General features: G+C 39.8%; 1 protein-coding gene and 1 non-coding gene across 34 annotated transcripts in view; both read left to right on the top strand.

The window, feature by feature from the left end:
- PDE4D (phosphodiesterase 4D) overlaps positions 1-20,756 on the top strand; it is a 1,438,885-nt gene that overhangs the window by 1,242,560 nt on the left and 175,569 nt on the right. For 28 of the 33 annotated variants that reach the window (XM_049097700.1, XM_025448312.3, XM_025448311.3 and 25 more), the window contains one exon: positions 1,236-1,285. In XM_049097700.1, coding sequence (XP_048953657.1) covers positions 1,236-1,285 — 50 coding nt within the window. Of the gene's footprint in view, positions 1-1,235; positions 1,286-7,212; positions 16,420-20,756 lie in introns of those variants that run through there. The other 5 variants (XM_049097811.1, XM_049097810.1, XM_049097814.1 and 2 more) reach the window with 1 other exon arrangement.
- Positions 16,356-16,462, top strand: LOC112660709 (U6 spliceosomal RNA). The gene has a single exon (XR_003137149.1). It is a non-coding gene; the product is annotated as a U6 spliceosomal RNA (small nuclear RNA).

Raw genomic sequence — 20,756 nt, 5'->3', positions numbered from 1 at the left:
TCCCAAAGCTTCGTTTTCCTCACTGGTAAAATTCAAACAATGAGATTACCTGCCTTAAGGTTTCTTTTGGGGATCAAAGTAGATGATTCATCTAAAGTACCCACTTAGCACAGTGTCCCACAGATCGTAAGTATTTGGTAAGTGTTGCTTAAGTGTTAAAGATCACTATGCAGTATCTTAAGAGCTTCCAACTATAAGTATCAACTTTATAAAGTTATATTCCATAAATGATATTCTTTTCAACATAATTTATTAAGCATTGACCGAATGCCGGATAGATTGTTCTGGATTCTGTAGAGAATACAAGTTAGTTTTATAACAGGGTTTTATAGGTCAAGGGAGTTATAATCATCTTGTGAAACTTGGGAAACATCTGAAAACTTAGAGAATACAAGATAGAATCTATTCAAGTACCTTTAGTGTATAGTGTTTCTAAAGTATGGTATTTCTATTGCATCTATTTGGACAAAGCATTACTATACCTCTCTAATGTGCATCAGAGATGTTTCTCAATGTGCAGAAAAAGAAAGGAAAGGGTTTAAATAGCTTCTCTAATTGTAATACAGTTTACAAGGAGTCATTCACTTCTGAGAACTTGTGCCCAAAATAAGAGTTTCTCACCACAGTATTTGGGAAACTACTTGTAGATTGACTGTTTTTCTTTTCTTTTTTTTTTTTTAATTTTTATTTATTTATGATAGTCACACACACACACACAGAGAGAGAGAGAGAGAGAGAGAGGCAGAGACACAGGCAGAGGGAGAAACAGGCTCCATGCACCGGGAGCCCGACGTGGGATTCGATCCTGGGTCTCCAGGATCGGGCCCTGGGCCAAAGGCAGGCGCCAAACCGCTGCGCCACCCAGGGATCCCCAATTGACTGTTTTCAAACGCATGAAGTCTGTGTTTGCTCTGTAAGCCCCAGTTTAGTTGAACGTAGTCAATCAATAAGAACTTCCTCCTCTATCATGTCCCTGTGACATTCACTTCAGCTTCATTTGCCCCAAAGTCTGTCACTATGAGATATAATTGTTTTCATTTTTGACATATGTGATCTGAACTATAGTGTAAAAGGTGCCTGGGAACTTAACTGGCTAGTCTGAAAGAAATTTCCATTTGCATGTCCTAGCTTAAAAATCATTCTTTAGATTAAAATGACATATCTGAAATGACTCCGTGGCTCCTCAAATTAATATGCACCACATATTTACTGCTGTACTTTTCTCTCTTTGTCAGAAGATCACCCATGTGCAACCAACCATCCATCAACAAAGCCACCATTACAGGTAAGGAAGATCTAGTAGCTTCCTCTTCCTCTGTCTGGAAAAAAAACATGTCTTCCAACATAAGACTGACCAATTTTATACTGCAATTCTGTAGTTTTAAAGAAATTGGTCCTTGTTCTCTCTCAACATAAGACTGACCAATTTTATACTGCAATTCTGTAGTTTTAAAGAAATTGGTCCTTGTTCTCTCTATTATCATGTCTCTCGTTGAGCCCACAAGTTGTCCGTTTAAGCTCGTACTTGGGAAATCTTTACTGATGTGCCATTTTTAAAAACCATTTAAGTCTGTGCTTGTACTGAGTTTAATATTGCTCTGGGCATTTGCATTTCAAGAGATAGAGTTACCTTCCAAATGTTGACCGTGTTGTTCCCAGGCTTATGCTACCAGCATGATATCAATGTGTGGTACTTGGGTTTAATGAAAGTGAAAGCATAAATAAAAGGGACCTTCCTGGTTAAATGATATCCCAGTTGTGTGTAGGAGGGAACCCTATTTCAGTAGTCCTGATTTGGACTTAGAATTCAGAATAAATTTGCTTTGGGAGGGGAGAGGAGAAGTAATTATACAACACAGCACAGTTCAGTGAGATCAAAAGAACAGATGTTTGGGGAAGAGAAGGGGAAGGCAGGATGAGGGACATAAAGTGCAAAAAAAAAAAAAAAATATCCTATTAGTCTATTTTGAACACCAGGCTTGACCTCAGCTGAACCAAAAACAGAACAAATGATCTCATTTTGCTGAACCTGAAACCAAATTGAACTCATTTAATCATTTCTTGAAACCCCAATTGATTCATTAAAATAATTGCCTGGAAAAGAAAACCTATGTTTTCTAAAATTATTACCAGAAGAAAATTAACATAGTCTCCAAATTAGCCCAATACTTGATTTGATTCAAGTGCCTTCCTTGGACTCCAACTCAGAATATTCTGAGAGCTCCTTATTAAGTTATTAGTGAGTACACTTTGCTTGAAAGTTAACTTCACTGTTCAGGTCAGCACTTTTCATCTGGTCTCCTTTATAACCACTACATCAGAGTTGATTCTGGAACAGTTGGTAATGCAGTTCTTTTCTGAATGTCTCTTGAATGCAATGGATATTAAATTATTGATTCTCTTCCCCATGCTTATCTTTCAAGATATTATTGATGATGATTTTCAGGTGTCATTTCATAGCATATGCCTGGCCCACCAGTTTTCTTCTTGTCATTGGTTGAGAGATGGACAGTAACAGAAATTCCTATATATCAAAATAACTTCTTCAAATAAAAAATTTCTTTCCAGACCCAATAAAAAAAAAAAATTTCTTCCAGAAAGCAAAATTCCATGTTGATGAGCCTATACTGAGATAGGGATGGAGAGGTGAATGGCTTTGTCTCTGAGCACTTGCCTTTTATGTTGAGGGACAAGCAGGCCAACCTTTGTGGCCATGCAGCTGGGGACTCTGGTGAGAGACACCACATGGAAGCTCGTCCCCAGCCCTGCCCTGGCCCCTAGATCTGACCTCTATAAGGAGGGGCCATCCTTCCATCCCTGCTATTTTTGCCATAGGCAAGACTCTGACATTGTGGTTTGAGCAGAATGCAGTGCTATTTTGGTTCCTGAAAGCTTTTGTAGCTTGAGGTCACATATGAGCCAGCCCCACAGGAGCATCCTCCCAGAAGAGCAGCTGTAGGTACCAGTGGAGATTGATTGTTGTGTCCATCAAGAGGTGGTGGGTGGTCAGTGGTCCGGCAGCTGTCCAGCCACTCTGGCAGATGCCTGGAAGTGATTAAAGGGAAAGTAATTGCACTCAAAGAGCACAGACTTTGTCTTAAACACATGTGAGAGACCCTCTAGAAGCTCCCAGACATGTTAACATAGTATTGAGGCCCAGGAACAATACCAGAGGGAACTGAAATCTGGGAATTAAGGTTAACATGGCCTCATTTGTACCCACAAGCTTCTGACCTGGGGCCTAGGGACAATGGGGCTACAGAAATATCTTATCTAGGAAGGGAAACTAATTAACTGTCATTAGCTGCTGAGTGCAGCCGTGTTCATCACAGAGCACACCAGGAAATTAACTAGAAAATGGAAGTCTTTTTCCTTGCCCTCACCTAGCAAACCAAGGTGGAAAAATGGAATGGTGGGTAAGGGAATGAAAGCAATGGCAGGGAAAGATTCCCCTCTCTGAGCCCATTCTGAAAAAGTGGGCCCTTAAAAATGTAAACTTTGACAGAAGTAAGAGTTGAGACACACAGAAAAGTGAAATACTTCCCGCAGCAGCTGACTCTGTTCAGGTCCTACTTCCAAGTCCACCCCCCACCCCACCCCATTGCTGGAACCCAGCTACACCTGTGTGGTGGTCCTGGAAAGGGCGGAGAAGAGTGTTACAAAGAGCCAGTGGGGCACCCCTTTACGGTGAACTTGACCTTCTTGGATATTTTGTTGAGGATCGAGAGGAAAAGTGTAGCTTATGGCAAAGTCTGGGTGAGTGGTCCAAAAGGCTGCTGTGGTGACAGCTCCAGGGACCCCTGGGGGGGTCGCCCCATAGAACATCGCTGACACGAATCCCTGGAATTGTGCAGCATGGGTGCTCTGCCTGTCTAGAATTCAAACCATGCTCTACCATGATAGCCACGTGGCCCTAGGCAGGCCATGTACCTTTCTCTACCTCAGTTTCCCCATTTATAAATTGGTTAACATACGTCATTTGTATGACGTCATTTGTAACATACGTCATTTGTATGACGTCATTTGTAACAGTGCCAAATTAAATGAGTTCACATGTGGATGCTCTTAGTGCGCAGTGCTTCTCAAAGTAGGCACTCAATGCATCATTTTCTCTTTTGCTTTGCCCTGGTTTTTATTCTCTGTATGGAGAACTAGCAGTGATGGAAAGAATAGGGCAGAGAGATGAAAGAAGGAAAGAATGAGTGAAGACAGCTTGTAGGGGCATAAAATATGGAGTCCCCCCCCCCGCAACTGGTCAAAATGGACAGATTTCCTTGGTATCTGTCAAAAATGGTCCCTCCAATTGCTCCCAGTGCTGTGCCCCTTCCTCTCCTCATTGCCACAGACATCAGTGCCTTTGTGACATGGGCATTGAAGTATGGTTCAGAATCTTTTTCAAAATCCAAGAACGTACATTGGAGTCATAGCTCTTTGAAGGAGCATAATGAACTCTCTAATGTTTCCACAAATCAACTGATTTTTTTTCAAAAAGAAGACTTAAGAACCTTGACGGTCTACATCTGTCATACTACGTTTTCTAAAGCTTTCTCCCAAAGAACTTAGAATAGCCTTTTCCCCTTTGAGGTTATTCCAGTTGACATGTTTTAAAGCCAGGGAAGTTTGATTTTGTATCACTGGAGTTAAAGCTTGTAAATCACTTGGCAGTTTTTGTTTTCATACCTAATAGGTAAAAAGGTGGTTATGAAATGATTTCACAATTAAAAAAAAAAGGTTCCAAATGTACATTTACAAAAGAGTCTTATTTACTAAATAGCTGTTTTGTTCTTTACTATGATGTAACAAAAACAGGGTGTGTGGCATTTGGAGCCATGGTGCGGAGCGTGTCTCTCTCATGTGCTTTGTTCCCTCATCAGAAGAATGGAGATACGAGTAGCTAGCTCTCCATGCTGTTGCAGAAAGCCAGGGAGATAAGTTAGACCAACGCCAGAAGTCAGCAGGTTATGAGTAACTCCCCAAGTGCTACTTCCTACGACCATAATCCATGCCTGGCATCTTTGTTATTGTTGTTGTTGTTGTTGTTCTTAAAGCAAATTTGAAAATTCAGAGGGTGGAGGAGAGGAAGACATTGATGGTGTATCAGCTTCTCTGGAACATTCCGTTTATGATTGTTTTAAATTGTAAGGACAGGACATTTTTAGGAATCCTTGTATTACGTAGAGCAAGGCTCACTCACCTGCACTGGTCCTTGAGGGACGTAAATAGAACTCAAGAGTGTGTGGAAACATGAGAGGGCAGCAAAGCGTCAGGGATGCCCAAGCCCTCGCCCGATGGGGCTGCTCTGTATTGGTTTTGGAGCACAGCCACATCTCTTTGGAACATAATTAGTCCTTCTGAGCATTTTGTTTTTCAATGATGTTAGCTCAGGAAAGACTCTCTCATAAAACCTTGTCGTGTCTTCACAATATCGCTTTTCACTATGTTTCTAATTTCCATAGTTTCGATTGCTTTATTAAATCATTTTCAAATTAAGGATTTTCACACAAGAATGTAACTCAGAGAAAATTTATTTAAGCTTCTCTATTGTAAAGATGAGAAAAAAGTGAGGGATGCCTGGGTGGCTCATTCAGTTACTCTTGATTTTGGCTCAGGTCATCATCTCAGGGTCGTGAGATGGAAACCTGCACTGGGCTCCGCACTCAGCACAAAGTTTCCTTCAGGTTCTCTCTCCCTGTCCCTCTGCTCCGCCTGCTCATGTGCTCGCTCTCTCTCTCTCTCTCTCTCTCCCTCTCAAATAAAGATGAGAAATCTGAGACCTCATAAGAGCAAATGCTACTTAGACATAGATCCAAGGATAAATATCTGTGAGTCCAGGGGCCTTCTTACACCCCTATGAAATCATCCATCTTACTGGGGTAGCCTCCAGGCCCACCATAAAAGTGTATATTTGGGGAAAGTAAAATAAGAATTAAAGAATATTATTGTAATGATATTATTCTGAGCAATAGATAGAGCATTGTATTTCTTGTATATAAACTTGAAAATTAGAAAATATCATGTCCCACCTTCTCACCAGACAGGTTTTTATATTTAGAGCTGTTTTGATTATATTCACTAAATATAACTGTAGGCCTTCAGATAAGTAGAGTTTGGAAGTCTAAGGCAAAAGCTTTCGACTTGAGATTCTAGAAAATACAAGCTTTTCTCTCCAAGCAATAAAGTAAGTATAACTGCTTACGCTTTACCTCTAGAAGGACACAGGTGGTGCAATGACAAGCATAAAACAAAATTGGTTTTAGCCCAAAAAAATTTTTGGTGTAAGTCTCCACTCCATATTCTTTTCATCTTGAATATTCACAACTACTTAAAAAATGAACGTGCTCTAAATAGAATTTAGTCAGTTGGTAAGTAGAGGATTTAAAAAGTAAACCATCCAAATAGAACTAATCAGTCAAAACACAATGAGAAGAAACTTAACCTTGTACGTTTATTGTTCTTTCTAAAGCACACAGCCATTTCTCCAATTCAGTAAGTGGGGGAGAAACAAAGATATTTAACTGGAACAATTATTGTGTTTTATCTGGATAACCATTTAACATTTTGTGCTTATTAAAGAAAAGAAACCAAGAAACTATTTTATGGTGACAGTAATACTAAGTAGTCCTTTTAAGTCTCTGTGTGTGCCTGTGTGTGTGTGAGAGAGAGAGACAGACAGACAGACAGAGAGACAGAACAAGTAGTGTATATAATATAAAAAGAAATAGATGTAATATGACAGATAATTGAAAGCAAGGTCTGCATAAAGAGGGCAAAAGGGGTGTAGGGGAGAGAGCCTGGGGAAACACTGAGCTACAATGTGTGATAGGGCAGTGTGCAAGAAGGAAGAAGGGGGGGACCAAGCTGTCCATGGAAGTCCTCCTCTACCAGCAGGCACTGCTTCATGTAATTCCTTTCCCCCCCTTTCTTTTAATAAGAGCAGATTGTAACAAGACTATAATAATTGCAGAAAATGAGAGCTCAGTTAGCATTTTTAAGAATATGATTGAGAAATGCCGAGTACATGTGGTTTAATAGCTTGAATGAAAAATTGATGAAGATTGTGTATGTGAATGTCTGTACATTGACTTTTTGGGAAATTTTTTTGCTTATTTTACTTTTACACTCAATACATCTAATGACTACCAAATGTTTTAAATTTTTAAGCCAGGGGTGCCGGGCAGTTCTGTCAGTTAAGCATTTGACTCTTGATTTCAGCTCCGGTCATGATCTCAGGGCTGTGTGATTGAGCCCTGCATCAAGCTCTGCACTCAGCACAGAGTCTGCTTGCCCTTCTCCCTCTGATCCTCCCCCTGCTCGTGTATGTTCTCTCTCTCTCCCCCAAATAAATAAAGTCTTTAAAAAATATTTTTTTTAAGCCAAAGGATGTTACTTTTACAAAAAAGTTAAAAGACTTTTCTGGACAAAGCGTTGAACTGAAAGATTTGCTTAAATGCATGGAGCATGACTATATAACTGTTAACACTTATCATCTTTTAGAGGTGTAAAAGTCTGTTTTCTTATAGCTAACTTGTCTTGCCTTTCTATACTTTTATTTAGATTAGTAGAGTATATGTGAAAAAGACCAAGTCTGACACAGTGACTTTTCAATCAAGAATTGAAGTCATATTTGATTTTTTTAAACAGTGAAAAAAATGCATAATCATGAAGAAAATAACTAATTGAATCTCTATTGCTTGAATCTCTGCTCTGGGTATTTTGTTATAACTGTAATTGACATAATTAAATGAGATTGCATATTCATTTAGTCAGCACAGTAAAAAGGTTATGAGTCAAACCATATAAGTCGAAACCCTAGCTTTCCTTTTATTAGCTGTGTAATTGTGGTCAATTTTCTTAAATTCTCTAAGCTTTTATTTTCTCGTCAGTAAATCCTAAGTCAGCAATTGGTACCTAGAATGTATTCAACAAGTGGTAGGCACTATAAATGCTCTCATTTTATTATTATTCTTGTCCATTTGGTGAACAAATGTTTTCTATATGGCCTGCCATAAAGTTGGTGCTGGAGATCAAGAAATGAGTAAAATGTGACTACTGGCATCAAGCAATTCACAGTCAAGGGGAGAAGGAATCGTGACTAATTATGTGCCGGCAAAGGGCCATGATTGAAGCAACTTCAAATATATGTACCACCTATGGAAAGCTCCCTGCTGAGCTTTGACGAATGTAAAGTTCTGCATTTAGGTAGGAGATGATCCTCTGACCCCAAGGGACCAGCAAGAGTAAGGGTAGAAGCACAGAATGCCTGTCAGATCAAGGGACTGGGGATAGTAAAGAGCAAAGAGAGTTGAAAGTGTATGGATCAGCTGCAGGAGCAGATTAAAGCAATTGTGTAAAGAGTATTGGAGCCAGTGTTGACCGTGGTGGACTTTATTTTATGGACAAGGGAAAATCATGAATCATTCCTGTGCAGAGAAGCAAGTATGTATTTTAGAATGACAACGTTGGAAGCAATACAGAAAATGGCCTGGAAAGGGGCACCTGGGTGGCCCAGTCGGTTAAGCCTCCAACTCTGATTTTGGCTCAAGTCTTTATTTCAGAGTCATGAGATGCAGCCCTATATCTAGCTCTGCGCTGAGCACGAGTGCCTGCTTAGGATTCTCTTTCTCTACCTCTCCTTCTGCCCTTCCCCCACCTCTATCTCTAAAAAGGAAAGAAAGAAAAAAAGAAAATAAATGGAATGGAAACAGACCAAAAAGCAGAGAGCAGAGGCAGCCCCATACTCATCAGGAGGCTGTTACAGGTCAAGTACCCGCTAAAGGTAATGCAGCTCTGAACTCAGGTGGTGGTGTGGCCAGTGAAGATGAGGGAATGGACTCACAGCTCTTTTCAGAGACCAAGCTGAGAAGACTCGACAGGTGATTAGATTGAGGATTGATGAGAAAAGACGGGAAAGTTGAAGTCATACACACAGATGTTCATCGCAGCACATGTGTATATGCATCAAAGATCGAAAACAATCCCAAATGCTAAATAACATATGAATTCTATTTAGGTACAGAAAAATTCTATAATAAAAAGGTTTTTAAATGATTTATGAGAAAAATTTAATCATGTCAAAATGCTTCTATTTTAAAGAATATATGATAAAGTGCTACGTGGGCATTAGGCACATATTTAACGCATTTTAGTTATGTATGATAGATTTAATTTAAGACATTTCTTAGCTGTTGACTAGTGAGTAGCAAGAGCAAATATAGCTTTACCATTTTACATAGAATCTAGTGACAAGCATGTTTGTATTTCCCAGGTCTCAGTTATCTGTTTGTCTTTCCCCACAGAGAAAAAGCACTGATGAAGTGCTGCCTACTGATACTTCAGTATTAGGGAGCCACAGTGAAAAATTAACTGTATTTTCAAGTAATAATAATAATACCCCTTGGATAGGACAGTATCTACTGAACCTGAGCCTGTGACACCAATGGCACGACTGTTCATTATTCTCCCAGTGATCAGCAAAGCTGCCATGAAAAGAGAGGATCTGAATGTCCACTAAATCCACTGCAGCCAATAACCCTTCCTCACTGCCCTGAGTTTGAAAAGGGCAGTATTTCCCAAGCTCTCCTGGCTAAAGAGATCACCAGGGGTTGGTTGAAGACAAATGTAAAAGGACAGATTTCCCAGACAGTCCAGAAGCTTTGGGATAAGGCTCACCATCTATATTATTAATGAATGGTGAACCATTTGATCAGCCAAATTTGGGAGAATAATGGAATATTGAATGTTGTGGGCGAAAGTACCACTGCACAGTGTTGCCATGACGTTGCTCATAATTTGTTGGAAAATCACTGTCTTTCTGAAAAGTGTATTAGTGACACCCACACCCCCATGTAACAAACAATGCAGTCTAGGATAAACAAGATACTATGTGTGAAGTGCTGTGTGATTAGGAAGGAAAGACAAGGTGATATTATTATCAGTCCAAACCACGTCACTGTGGTCGTCATCACTGGGCTGTCATTGCTGTTATCTCTCAAAATGTATACAAGATTTTAATTAGCTCAGCTCGCTCTTCTCTTGGAAGAAAACGAAGTATCATGTCCATTTTTGTGTAGGGGGTAGGAGCGGGCTTGGGAAATGTTATGTTTAGTAACTGTATCCTTTTTGTCTTCTTAGACACAGTACCAAGTTTCCTTAAAAAAAAATAAATAAAAGAAAGAAAAAGAGAAAGAAAGAACAAAAGCTCCATTCTTAAGTCACTCCCTTTACCCACAAAGTGCTTCCCACCCATATATGCCTTAGAGAATATTCTAAGCCTACTCAGAAAAACATTGCTGTGGTGGAGCAAAGCAATGAAAATTCTTTTGGGTCTAATTTCCCAAATTTTACTGGTTAAATGTGACAAGGAATTGTTTGACTCCATGAATCAATGGGGAGTTCACTTCTAGCAGCCTTCTTTACCCATCTAAGAAAATGTTTTTTTTTTTAAATCCATTGGCTATGTCATGACTCCTAATATTAATGAAAGGTAACGTTTTCTGACATTTAATATGTACTAAAGACTCTACACGCATAATCTCCTTTAACCCTTATGAGAGTCCAATATACAGCCACAAATGACAAAGGATAAGTTACAGCTGACTCAAAGGCATATCGTTAAGGTTTCCTTTCTTTAGATTTATTGACATGTGCACAAAAAACATACGCAATTTGTGTCATCTGCCCTAGGAGAGTTATTCCCTAGGTATTTCTGGAATTTCTTTTCTTGTCTCTTATTTTGTTTTTAAAGCAGAGCAGAAAATGAATGTATATGATCCTTTTACTGAATGGATATGAATGCAGAGTAGGACAAGAGGATGGTTAAGGTCTATGGATCCAGACGACTTTTTGGGAAACCCTAAGAATTCAGTTACATAAGCTAAGGGAAGGATTCCTGCCTGGGACGTAGAATTCCTCAAGGATTCTTTAGTTCCCACAGTCCTGACTCCTCTGAAGTACCCGCCAGCGGTGAGAGTGTCCAGGGCAGGAACTGACGCAGGGGAAAGGCCGCGTGGTCTGTGTGAGAAGTGCCTCAGGTGGGGTATATCAGAGGTTTGGCAGCCGGGGCACTGGGTCAGGCACAGTGGGCTAAACATCTGACTCTTGGTTTCAGCTCAGGTCAGGATGTCCGGGTCCTGGGATCGAACCCCGCATCAGGCTCTGGCCGGGTGTGGGGTCTGCTTGGGGTTCTCTCTCCCTCTCCCTCGGCCCCTCCCACTCATGCTCACTCTCTCTAAGATAAATAAATCTTTAAAAATTTTTAAAAGGAAGGTTGAGTGCCTGAGACTCGGCACTCACCGTGCTTCTAGGATCACTCACTCTTAACCCCTGAAATAGCAGTTTTTATGGACTGATGAGATTCATCATCTCTGTGTTTTAGATTCACCATAGGCTCTTCATACCCATGATCATTTTCTTGGGTTCTGTTTCTAGCTGTGAAATTCCTGAGCTCTCTATCCTCCGGATGTACTTCCTCTAGATATTTCTAATGTTTAAATAAATATCCAGTGCTATGTAGTGTGTTATCCTCTCTCTCTCTCTCTCTCTCTCTCTCTTTTGTGGTTCTCTCTGAGCACCATGGGCACTCTGGAAGTACTTCTAATTCAGTGTATTTTGCACGCCTCACCCCCTCCGATATGTTTCTGATATTTGCTACTGCACACTTGAGTTGTCCACGTGGAGAACCTCATTTGTGCGTGCCCTCTTGGGTTTGCCCTTTCTCTGTTTCTGAAACATGAAAGATTGTGCTTAGGCTCTGAGATCCCAATGAGGCATAAAATATCTCCACTGAGCTTTAGAACCATCATCCTGGAGGTTCTCAGAACTGAAAAAGATAAAATGTGCCCTATTGATTGACAAAGAGCATTAAGTTAAAAGAAAACAGAGGGTTTGTAAATAAATGGGTAGATGAGTAGCTAAATAAGGAAAGGAGGGAAGAAGAACTGAGTCAGGATGAGACGTCTTTTCCCTAGAGAACCAGGAAGCAGTCGACATTGTCACGTAGCTGAGACTGGAGAGGGTCTGGGGACCCAGTTCATGAACTTAGGGAAAACTTAACCAGCACAAGAAAGTAGCAGACAGAGCAGTAAAAGAGGAAATGTTTTCCATGTTACTAGGGAGGGAAACGGAAAAGGACGGGTCCTGGAATGGAGAGCTTGCAGTGGAGGAACAGATGAGGGCTTCTGAGGTGACTATGCGACTGTGTTCTTTAACTAGAATTGTTCATCTAGAAATAGACCTAGGTTTTCTCTTCCTACAGGTTTTTATTTTGAAAAACATTCCAAACTGTTGTAAGTTTTGTTTGCTTGTTTGACATGTAAGTCAGAACCTGGCAGGAGGGAAAAGGGGAATTGGGGTTTCACGGCTTGCTCTCCTGCTCATGCACTTTGTGATCATAGGCAACTTACTCTATGCTCTGAGTCTTTGCTGTTAAAATGGTGAATAACTATAATCTCTCTTGATTTTGAGGATTACATGACATAATGCATGAAGAATATTTGGCACAGTGTCTGGTAACAGTGAATGTTAGCTCTTGCTGAAAAGGTAGGCGAAAAGCACCTTACATATTGAAAAGCATTACAAGACTATCAACAGACACTATTGTGCCATTCATGTTGATCTTAAAAGTAGTTATCTTTGTAAACCGTACCTTTTTTCAGCCCAGCTGCCACCGCTGAGAGCATTTTAGAAATGGTTTCAGAGATATTTCGTAGGCCATATTGGGAAAACGCCGTCTGATTGGTGGATTGTCATGCTTCACTTTTGACCAGAAACCTTATTTCCAATATGATTACCAACCCTAGTCAACAAACAGAATGTCAGAATAGCCTGCATCAGGCTAATTCTAGAAATGAATCCATTCCAAGGAGGAATGGATGTGAAAGAAGTGAAGCCTAGACTCTGAAGGAAGATGGTGTCCTTTAGGATTTTAATCGTAGAGTGATGGCAACGGAATAAGCATACCAGATAGGTTTTCCCAGGAGACATTTTGGAAGAGTCTGCTTCATCTGAAGTCAGCCTGTGAGGGGAAAGCCATGATCTCTAGGAGTCTTTTTGCCTCTTCAGTCACACCTTGTGTTCTAAAGATCTTCTCAACCCTGTTCCATTCCCTGGAAACCACTACAAGTCCTGGAGATAAAGAAGGCTAGTGTGTCTCAGCCCGCCAGCTGAGAGAGGGGCCCAAGCCCTCATCGTTTCAACAGAGAGGGCAGCAGAGGAAACCAACCTGGCATTTTGACACTCAGTATTTCTCATGGAGTCTATCAAATTATTACTGGGCACTTCCCGTGTGCTTCAGCATCCTATCTTGAGGATTTGCACAGTTCTCGCCTAGGCTACCCTCCTCTTAGGTAATGGTGTGTATCAGCAGTGATCCTCTGGTTCCAAGGTAAAACCCAACTCTGCTAACTTAGGTAAAGGAGAATCTAGTAAAATGAAATCTAATCTACTTAAGTAAAATAGAATATTGGAATCATTTCCAATTCCCTGAGTATTAGTGGGCATGCTGGAGGATCAGGGTGGAAGGAATAAATTCCTCTTCAGAATGCTAGAAAGGCACAAATAAAGGGAAATTCTCATAGCAGGAGCAAGCAACCTAGTAAGCCTCCTACAACTGTTTTTAGTTTCTCTGTTCATCTAATGCAAGCGTAAAATTCCAGGAAGGGGTCGAATTGGTCTAGTTTGAGTCTTGGGTCTTGGCTATAGAAGAACAGGGCATCTGGCTTTTCTGCCAGACTGTGTACTAGAATGTGGTACTAAGAGCCTAAATTATGAGGCCAGATTATGTGGATTCATATCTCAGCTCCGCCACACACAGATGTTTCTCCTCAAACACTTCATTTAACCTTCCAGAGCCTCAAGTCCTTCGTTTTTGAAGTGGGCATAGTAATAGTAATTATCTCATAAGGAGTTTATGAAAATTGAGATGATATTTATAAAAAAAATAAGCACAATGCATGGCACACAGGAAGCACTTGATCATTGTGGGCTATGCTCTAATTAAAATTACCCAGTGGAGACACCAAATAATTTCATGAAGCAAATTAGGATACCGTTAGAGAAGGGGAATAAATATTGGTGGATCAAGACTTATTATTGATTATAGTGAGGTAAGAAGGTTGGTCACAACGCACTTTATTTTGCTAAGATATATCTCAGCAAGCTATTCTTTATAACGTTAAGGTTCTTAGAAATGCAGATGACACCTGTTCATTAATGTATCCCTGGGAATCCAGTGTCTCTGAAGGCACAAAAGTGATTTGACTGCCTGGTTATTTGATCCACACGTTTATTGATACCTCCTTTATGCTCAGTTCTATACAGGGTCCCATGATCCGTGGCTCTGGGTTTGCTTATAAGGAATCAAAGTGAGGAATAATTTGTATTCCTGTAATCTTTGTTTAATAGTAATCTAAATGTACTGTAGTCTAATAAGTCAGTACCTAATTAGGTTTACTTTAAGGGATACAGAATAATAGAGAGGGATTGTTATTAAGCCTCTCAACTTTCTAAGAAAAACATGTAAGTAGAGCCCCAGTGTACGGACGAGCTGGGTTTCTGAGTTTACTGGAAGGTTCATTGTTTGAACTTTAGTTATGGATATCCACACAGTGGCATTCATCAGACGCTTCCTAGAAACAGCCTATACCCCATCCCAGGAAAGTAAAGATTTCCCAAGGAGAAAGAATCTGAAGGAGAATTTGAGGTCCCCTGGAAAAGGCACTTTGGTCCATCAGAGGCATGAGATGGACTTAGATCTCTGAAGACAGATGGAGGGTCACTAAAGAACACCACACAATCTACTCATTTGGAACATCAGCATTATGGTGAGGAGGGCCCAGCGAGGGCTATGGGCAGCTAGACTGAGTACCACACACTGTGGCAGAACCACATAGAACCTCACTGGCCTTATGGTGGCTACCTATGGAGCCACTGAGGCACTGAATCTCTTGACTAGATCCTTCCACTTGGCCCCACACTCTGAAGAGCTTCTGAAGCCACCCAGCTCTTGTCTCTGTGTCTAAACCTACCATCTCTGTCCAAACCCCAGATCTGACCAACTCTGGCTGGTCTAGCCAACCCCACCATGCCATGTCACCCAACACAAGGAAGGCATTTTGACTAGAAACTGAAAGTAGAAGACACTTAGTGTTACTTTTTTTTGAAGGGTATGTATCTTTTACCAGGGGAACTACTAGGCATGGTGGAGGGTGGGAGAAGGTGGCTTCGAATTTATTCAGTCAATACAGAGAATCTTGGCTATGCCCCTTATTAACCATTTCACTTTAAGCGACTTATTCTCTGAGCCTCTAGTTATCAACTATAAAATGTAGATTAATAACAAACCTATCGTTAGGATTAAATGAAATGAATAAGCACCACGCCTAGTATCTGGCACATAGTAGGGACTAAAAAATAAATTCTAATTCTTGAATAAACCTTTTTTTCCCCTTGAATGTACAGTAAGTTTCAGAGGTAAATGAATCATCTTTACAATTGGAAGCTTTACATAAAGAAGAAAGAAGTAAACAGCTAAATTTCTCTTAAAATGATTTTCCTTTACTAACTTGTCTTCTATTGTCTGTCTTCATACAAACTAGCTATGCCTGCAAAAATGTTTCCATGGCCAGTTCTTTTCTACATGTTTAAATTCCTAATTGTGCACACAATCTTAGTCACTATATTTTCATGTGCAAGCAATTAAGACTCATTTAACAGCCCTCCCTCTGGAAGGTTTTGTTCTCCATCTGCCATAAATCAGATTCCTTAGGAACATGTTTGATTTTTAAACAATGTGAAAGTACTGTTCATTTTGTTCAAATTTCATTTATGTACCATTTTTTAAAGTGATGTAAATGGACAGCCACAAAAAGCTCAGCAGCTGGTCAAAACAAGACATCAAAGAAACCATTGAATTGGGGCAAAAAATTAAAAAAAAAAAACTAATATGCTAGGACAAAGCCAAATAAAAACCATAGTCTGATAAACATTCCTCAGACACATTTTGCTCATATTACTTAACAACAGATTTAAAATATGGGAAAATGGGAATGCACTGCTCTTCCCAGTCTTGAGCTCACGGTAATGTATGTGAGGAAAAATAGCGAAAGCAGCCAGAAGGAGGAAAACAGAAAAAGATTAGATTCGTAAGTGTTTTTGGAGAGACACGTTTAAGTAATAATAACCACAAGACTCAAACAGATTTGTTAGACACTTTTGTTCATTTAAAAATACTTTGGTGAGTATGCTTCTCCTTTACCACAGGTGAAGTCCATTTTAGTATGTTCAGTGACCTTCTTTGGATTATCAAAAAGAAATTAATGCATAGTCAAATTAAGAGAGAAAAATAATTATTAGGTTCTGTGCTCATTTCAGCAGCATATATACTAAAATTGGAATGATACAGAGAAGATTAGCATGGCCCCTGCCCAAAGATGACACGCAAATTTGTAAAGCATTCCTTTTTTTTTTTTTTATTTAAGAAAAAAGGATCACTAAATTCTCAATACAAGTGCCTGTGTACTGGTAACTTAAACTCAACAAAAATTTAAAAAGAAAAGGATTATTTTTTCTTAAAGGTTTTCAAGATTAAATGTCACTATTTGAAGACGTAGCCTGCAGAAAATATTTTTCTTTGCCTAAACGTTCCATTGTTTGGGACTTGAAACAAATCACCAACATAGCTAATGCAGTAAATCCCCATTTATATATCAATAGAAAATTTTGTCCACCAGCTTCCTAAGGCTTTATAAGCTGAATTGTTTTGATACCATTTGATGAAAGGTTCTGTAAAAGTTCAAAGTATTGTTGTTAATTTGGGCAGTCACACCTGCACATTTAAAATGCCTTTGTGCAAAGTGTAGCCCAATCTGCTTTCAAATCAGACCTTCAAAGAAGGGTAGATTCATAAGTGTGACAGATCCCCTTAGGTGTTTCCCTACAAAGAAAAAGTAAAACTAAGAGAGCCACTCCCACCCCACCATCTTTGTTTAAGCCTTAGCATCAAATGGCACCTCTAAAAAGAAACGCAGAGAGAACGTTAGCACCTCTCTGCTGGAGATGTTAAGCAAGATAAGGAAGGTCTTCTGGAAGAAGTGGCTCCTAAGAATTATGAAATAGTTGTTAATAAACAGAAGGGAGAAAATGGAAATGGAGGGAAAGCATACTTTAAGAGCAGCTCAGCTCAGAAATCATAGACATGTGTACGGGTATTAGTTCCATTGTAGGGTGTAGTTAAGAGTCAAATGAATGTTGCGCCAAGAGTTTAGGGTAGTGGTTCACAAACTTGTTTGTTCATTATAATCACCTGGGAATCTTTTTAAAATTCCAAAGAATGAAAGAAGAAAATATAAAAATTTGAGAGACCACAGAATAGCGATGTCCATGAAAAAGGTCTAATAAAGGCCCTATACTAGCAAAATAGTTAGTTTGCAGAAATATAGAGCAAGAGATTGTTGCAAATGATAAAAGAACAGGTGTGTGGGATTTAGTAACTGGTAATTGTATGAATCTGAGTGGCTGTGAAATGGCTCTGACAGTATATGAACCCTTGTGATCCTTGCTATTATATATAGCATATATAGGATTATATATCGGATAAAAATAGTTTGATACTTGAATTCCAATTTGGAATTTAAGGCTGGTTTATCTCAGTGCATAGATTACCTAAATTTCATGTAGGAGAAAATGTTCCCCATGTCTAATATTCTAGGAAACTCAAGGTCATAATCTTATTGTAATCATTTGGAATGAAAATCTTTGAAAGGTGTGCTGTTCATTCTTAACCTCTTAAAGGCATGCACCGAATGTAAGGAAATTATTTTCCATGGCTCTGATCGTGATTATATACATCTACTTTTATACTTTTTTGACATTCACAGATGCCCTTTGGAGCTAATAATCTATGGACTTTCCCCCCAGTATTTCAGAGCCCCAGATGTTGCTGCATTTTAACTTCTCATCTGCTGCTCCCAATGATCACTTCTTTAATGTTGTTAGTGAACCGGCCTCGGTGACCTCTTTTCTGATCTGCCGCTTCTTTTGCCTTGGAAATCCAGAAGTCCTAGCCATTGCCTTGAGTTGAAAATAAGAACAAATGGGATCCCTGGGTGGCGCAGCGGTTTGGCGCCTGCCTTTGGCCTAGGGCGCGATCCTGGGGACCCGGGATCGAATCCCACATCAGGCTCCCGGTGCATGGAGCCTGCTTCTCCCTCTGCCTATGTCTCTGCCTCTCTCTCTCTCTCTCTCTCTCTGTGACTATCATAAATAAATAAGAATTAAAAAATAAAATCTTTTAAAAAAAAGAAAATAAGAACAAATGAACTCAAAATAAAAGTGGAGTTGCGGCCAATCCATCTCTGAGGTAGAGCTTTAGGATATTTAATGCATATAACAAGTTTTAAATTTTTTTTCAATTTGAGTATAGTTGACACACAATGTTACATGAGTTTCAGGTGTGCAACATAGTGATTCAACTTCTCTAAATGTTATTCTGGGCTCACCACAAGTGTAGCTCCTATCTGCAGTGACACAATGCTATTACGGTATCAGTTCGTTGACTGTATTCCCTATGCTGTGCCTTTTATCCTTGTGATTTGATCATTCCATAACTGGAAGCTTGTATCTCCCACTCCTCTTCACTGATTTTGCCCATCCCCCCAACCCGGTTCACTCTGGCAACCATCAGTTTGTTCTGTTCATTTATTTATTTTTTTTAAAGATTTATTTATTTATTTATTTATTTATTTATTTATTTATTTATTTATTTATTTATTTATGATAGTCACAGAGAGAGAGAGAGAGGCAGAGACACAGGCAGAGGGAGAAGCAGGCTCCATGCACCGGGAGCCCGATGTGGGACTCGATCCCGGGTCTCCAGGATCGCGCCCTGGGCCAAAGGCAGGCGCCAAACCGCTGCGCCACCCAGGGATCCCCTGTTCTGTTCATTTACAGGCCTGATTCTGCTTTTTAGAAAATGAGCTTTTAAAGGCATTTGTTGACCGTTCTGGGGTTCTTTGCACCTATTTACTGGTATTGAATAGAGTAAGTTCCCAAACAATTGATTTCCAGGTAAATAGATTATTACTAAAGTACTAGAGCTAATAAGATTAATATTGACTTATCAAGCAATCAACAAAAAACATTTAATTCTGTACTCTGGGTTTCAGGGAAATGGAAATAAGTAAGATGTAGTCGTACTTTCAAGGACTTAGTAAGATATAATTGTACATATGAAAAAGATACCAAGAATCAACCCCCAGGATTGTGTCATAGAGAATAAGTGTCTTAAGAATTCAGATGAATCAAAGATCAAATTCAGATAAGCAATGATATACTTTGAATGCTTTTCAGATACTTTGGAATAGTTAAATGTTTCACCTGGCCAGACTTTTGTAATGGGCATGTTAATGGATGGTCACTACCTAGGTAGAAGTTCAGCATTGCTCCCAACATCCCAGCCGAGTAGCCCTTCCCATCCAGGAATATTTGCTATTACAAAAGAGAAGTGATCACTTGTGATTTATTTACTGATTTTTTTAAAGATGTATATATTTATTTGAGAAAGAGAGTACAGGTGGTGGGGAGGAACAGAGGGAGAGAGAGAGAGAGAGAGAGAGAATCTCAAGCAGACTCCCCACTGAGGGCAGAGCTGATTCAGGGCCCAGTTTCACGACCCTGAGATCATGACCTGAGCTGAAATGAAGAGCTAGATGCTTAACCAGTTGAGCACCCAGGCACCCCTCACTTGTGATTTGTTAACATTCCTTCATTCTGCTTGTGGCCCTGAACTTGCGAAACTTATAGAAAAAGCAATAATCCCAAGGTTTTAGGGACCAGAGCTTTATTCCCAGCTCTGTCACTAGCTCTCTGCTTAATCTTGGGTCAGTACTTTAAGCTGGTTTTCCATCTATAAAATGAGGAGATTGGATTAGATGATATCTAAAAATCCAACCAGCTCTTTCATGTTTTTTTAATTTTTTTTTTTAAAAATGCATGCTCCTGATTAATTGCCTTCGTATCTTCGTATTCTATAATTATATTTCCCTGAGGAGTTGAATAAAAGATACACTAAGTCCATGTATGAATTCCACTTTCTCTGATATAGATCCTTTAGAGAATATCCTTGACACCCACCATTTACTATTTGAATTTTCAACAAAGGGTTAACAGAAAATTCTGGCTCCCCTGGCTAGTCATCGTCTCCAGTTGGCAGAAGTCTTCGTGTGGATTTGATGGTTGCCTAGAGCAACAAAATATTAGGGACAGAAACATGTTCAGGGACTTGATTGTATAAGTGACTCAGAGCTGAGAGACCTTTTCCAGCTTGACTGGAGCCCATACTTAGCTAGAGTGAGTATTTGTCTATGCCTGTCTGCCCCACTCCGCTGACTGGGAGGTGCCTGTTATTTTGCCTACAGAATACAGAAGCCAACCTTGAAACCTGCAGAGGGGGGTTAACTGGTCAGAAGGCAATCTTCATTCAGCACGTCTCACACATGAGAGATCATTAGGACTAGTAAATATAAACAAGATGAAGAGGCCTATTGTGGGCTTTGAAGAGCACATACCAAGAATATTGTGAGAACTCAATAAAAAGTCAATGTAAGAACTACTCTTCAAAGCCAATTATCCCTTTCGAGTTAGGACAACCCACTGGAGGAGCTGTTGACAAAAACCAATACCGTTTTCCTTTTCTTTGTGGAAGCCAGACATCTCTGAGTATGCTCTGAGTTAAAACGTGAAGTTAAAAAAAAAAGAAGAAT

Source organism: Canis lupus, chromosome 2 (genome assembly GCF_003254725.2).
Source record: "Canis lupus dingo isolate Sandy chromosome 2, ASM325472v2, whole genome shotgun sequence".
Taxonomy (NCBI): domain Eukaryota; kingdom Metazoa; phylum Chordata; class Mammalia; order Carnivora; family Canidae; genus Canis; species Canis lupus.
This window is presented reverse-complemented; position numbering and strand designations above follow the sequence as displayed.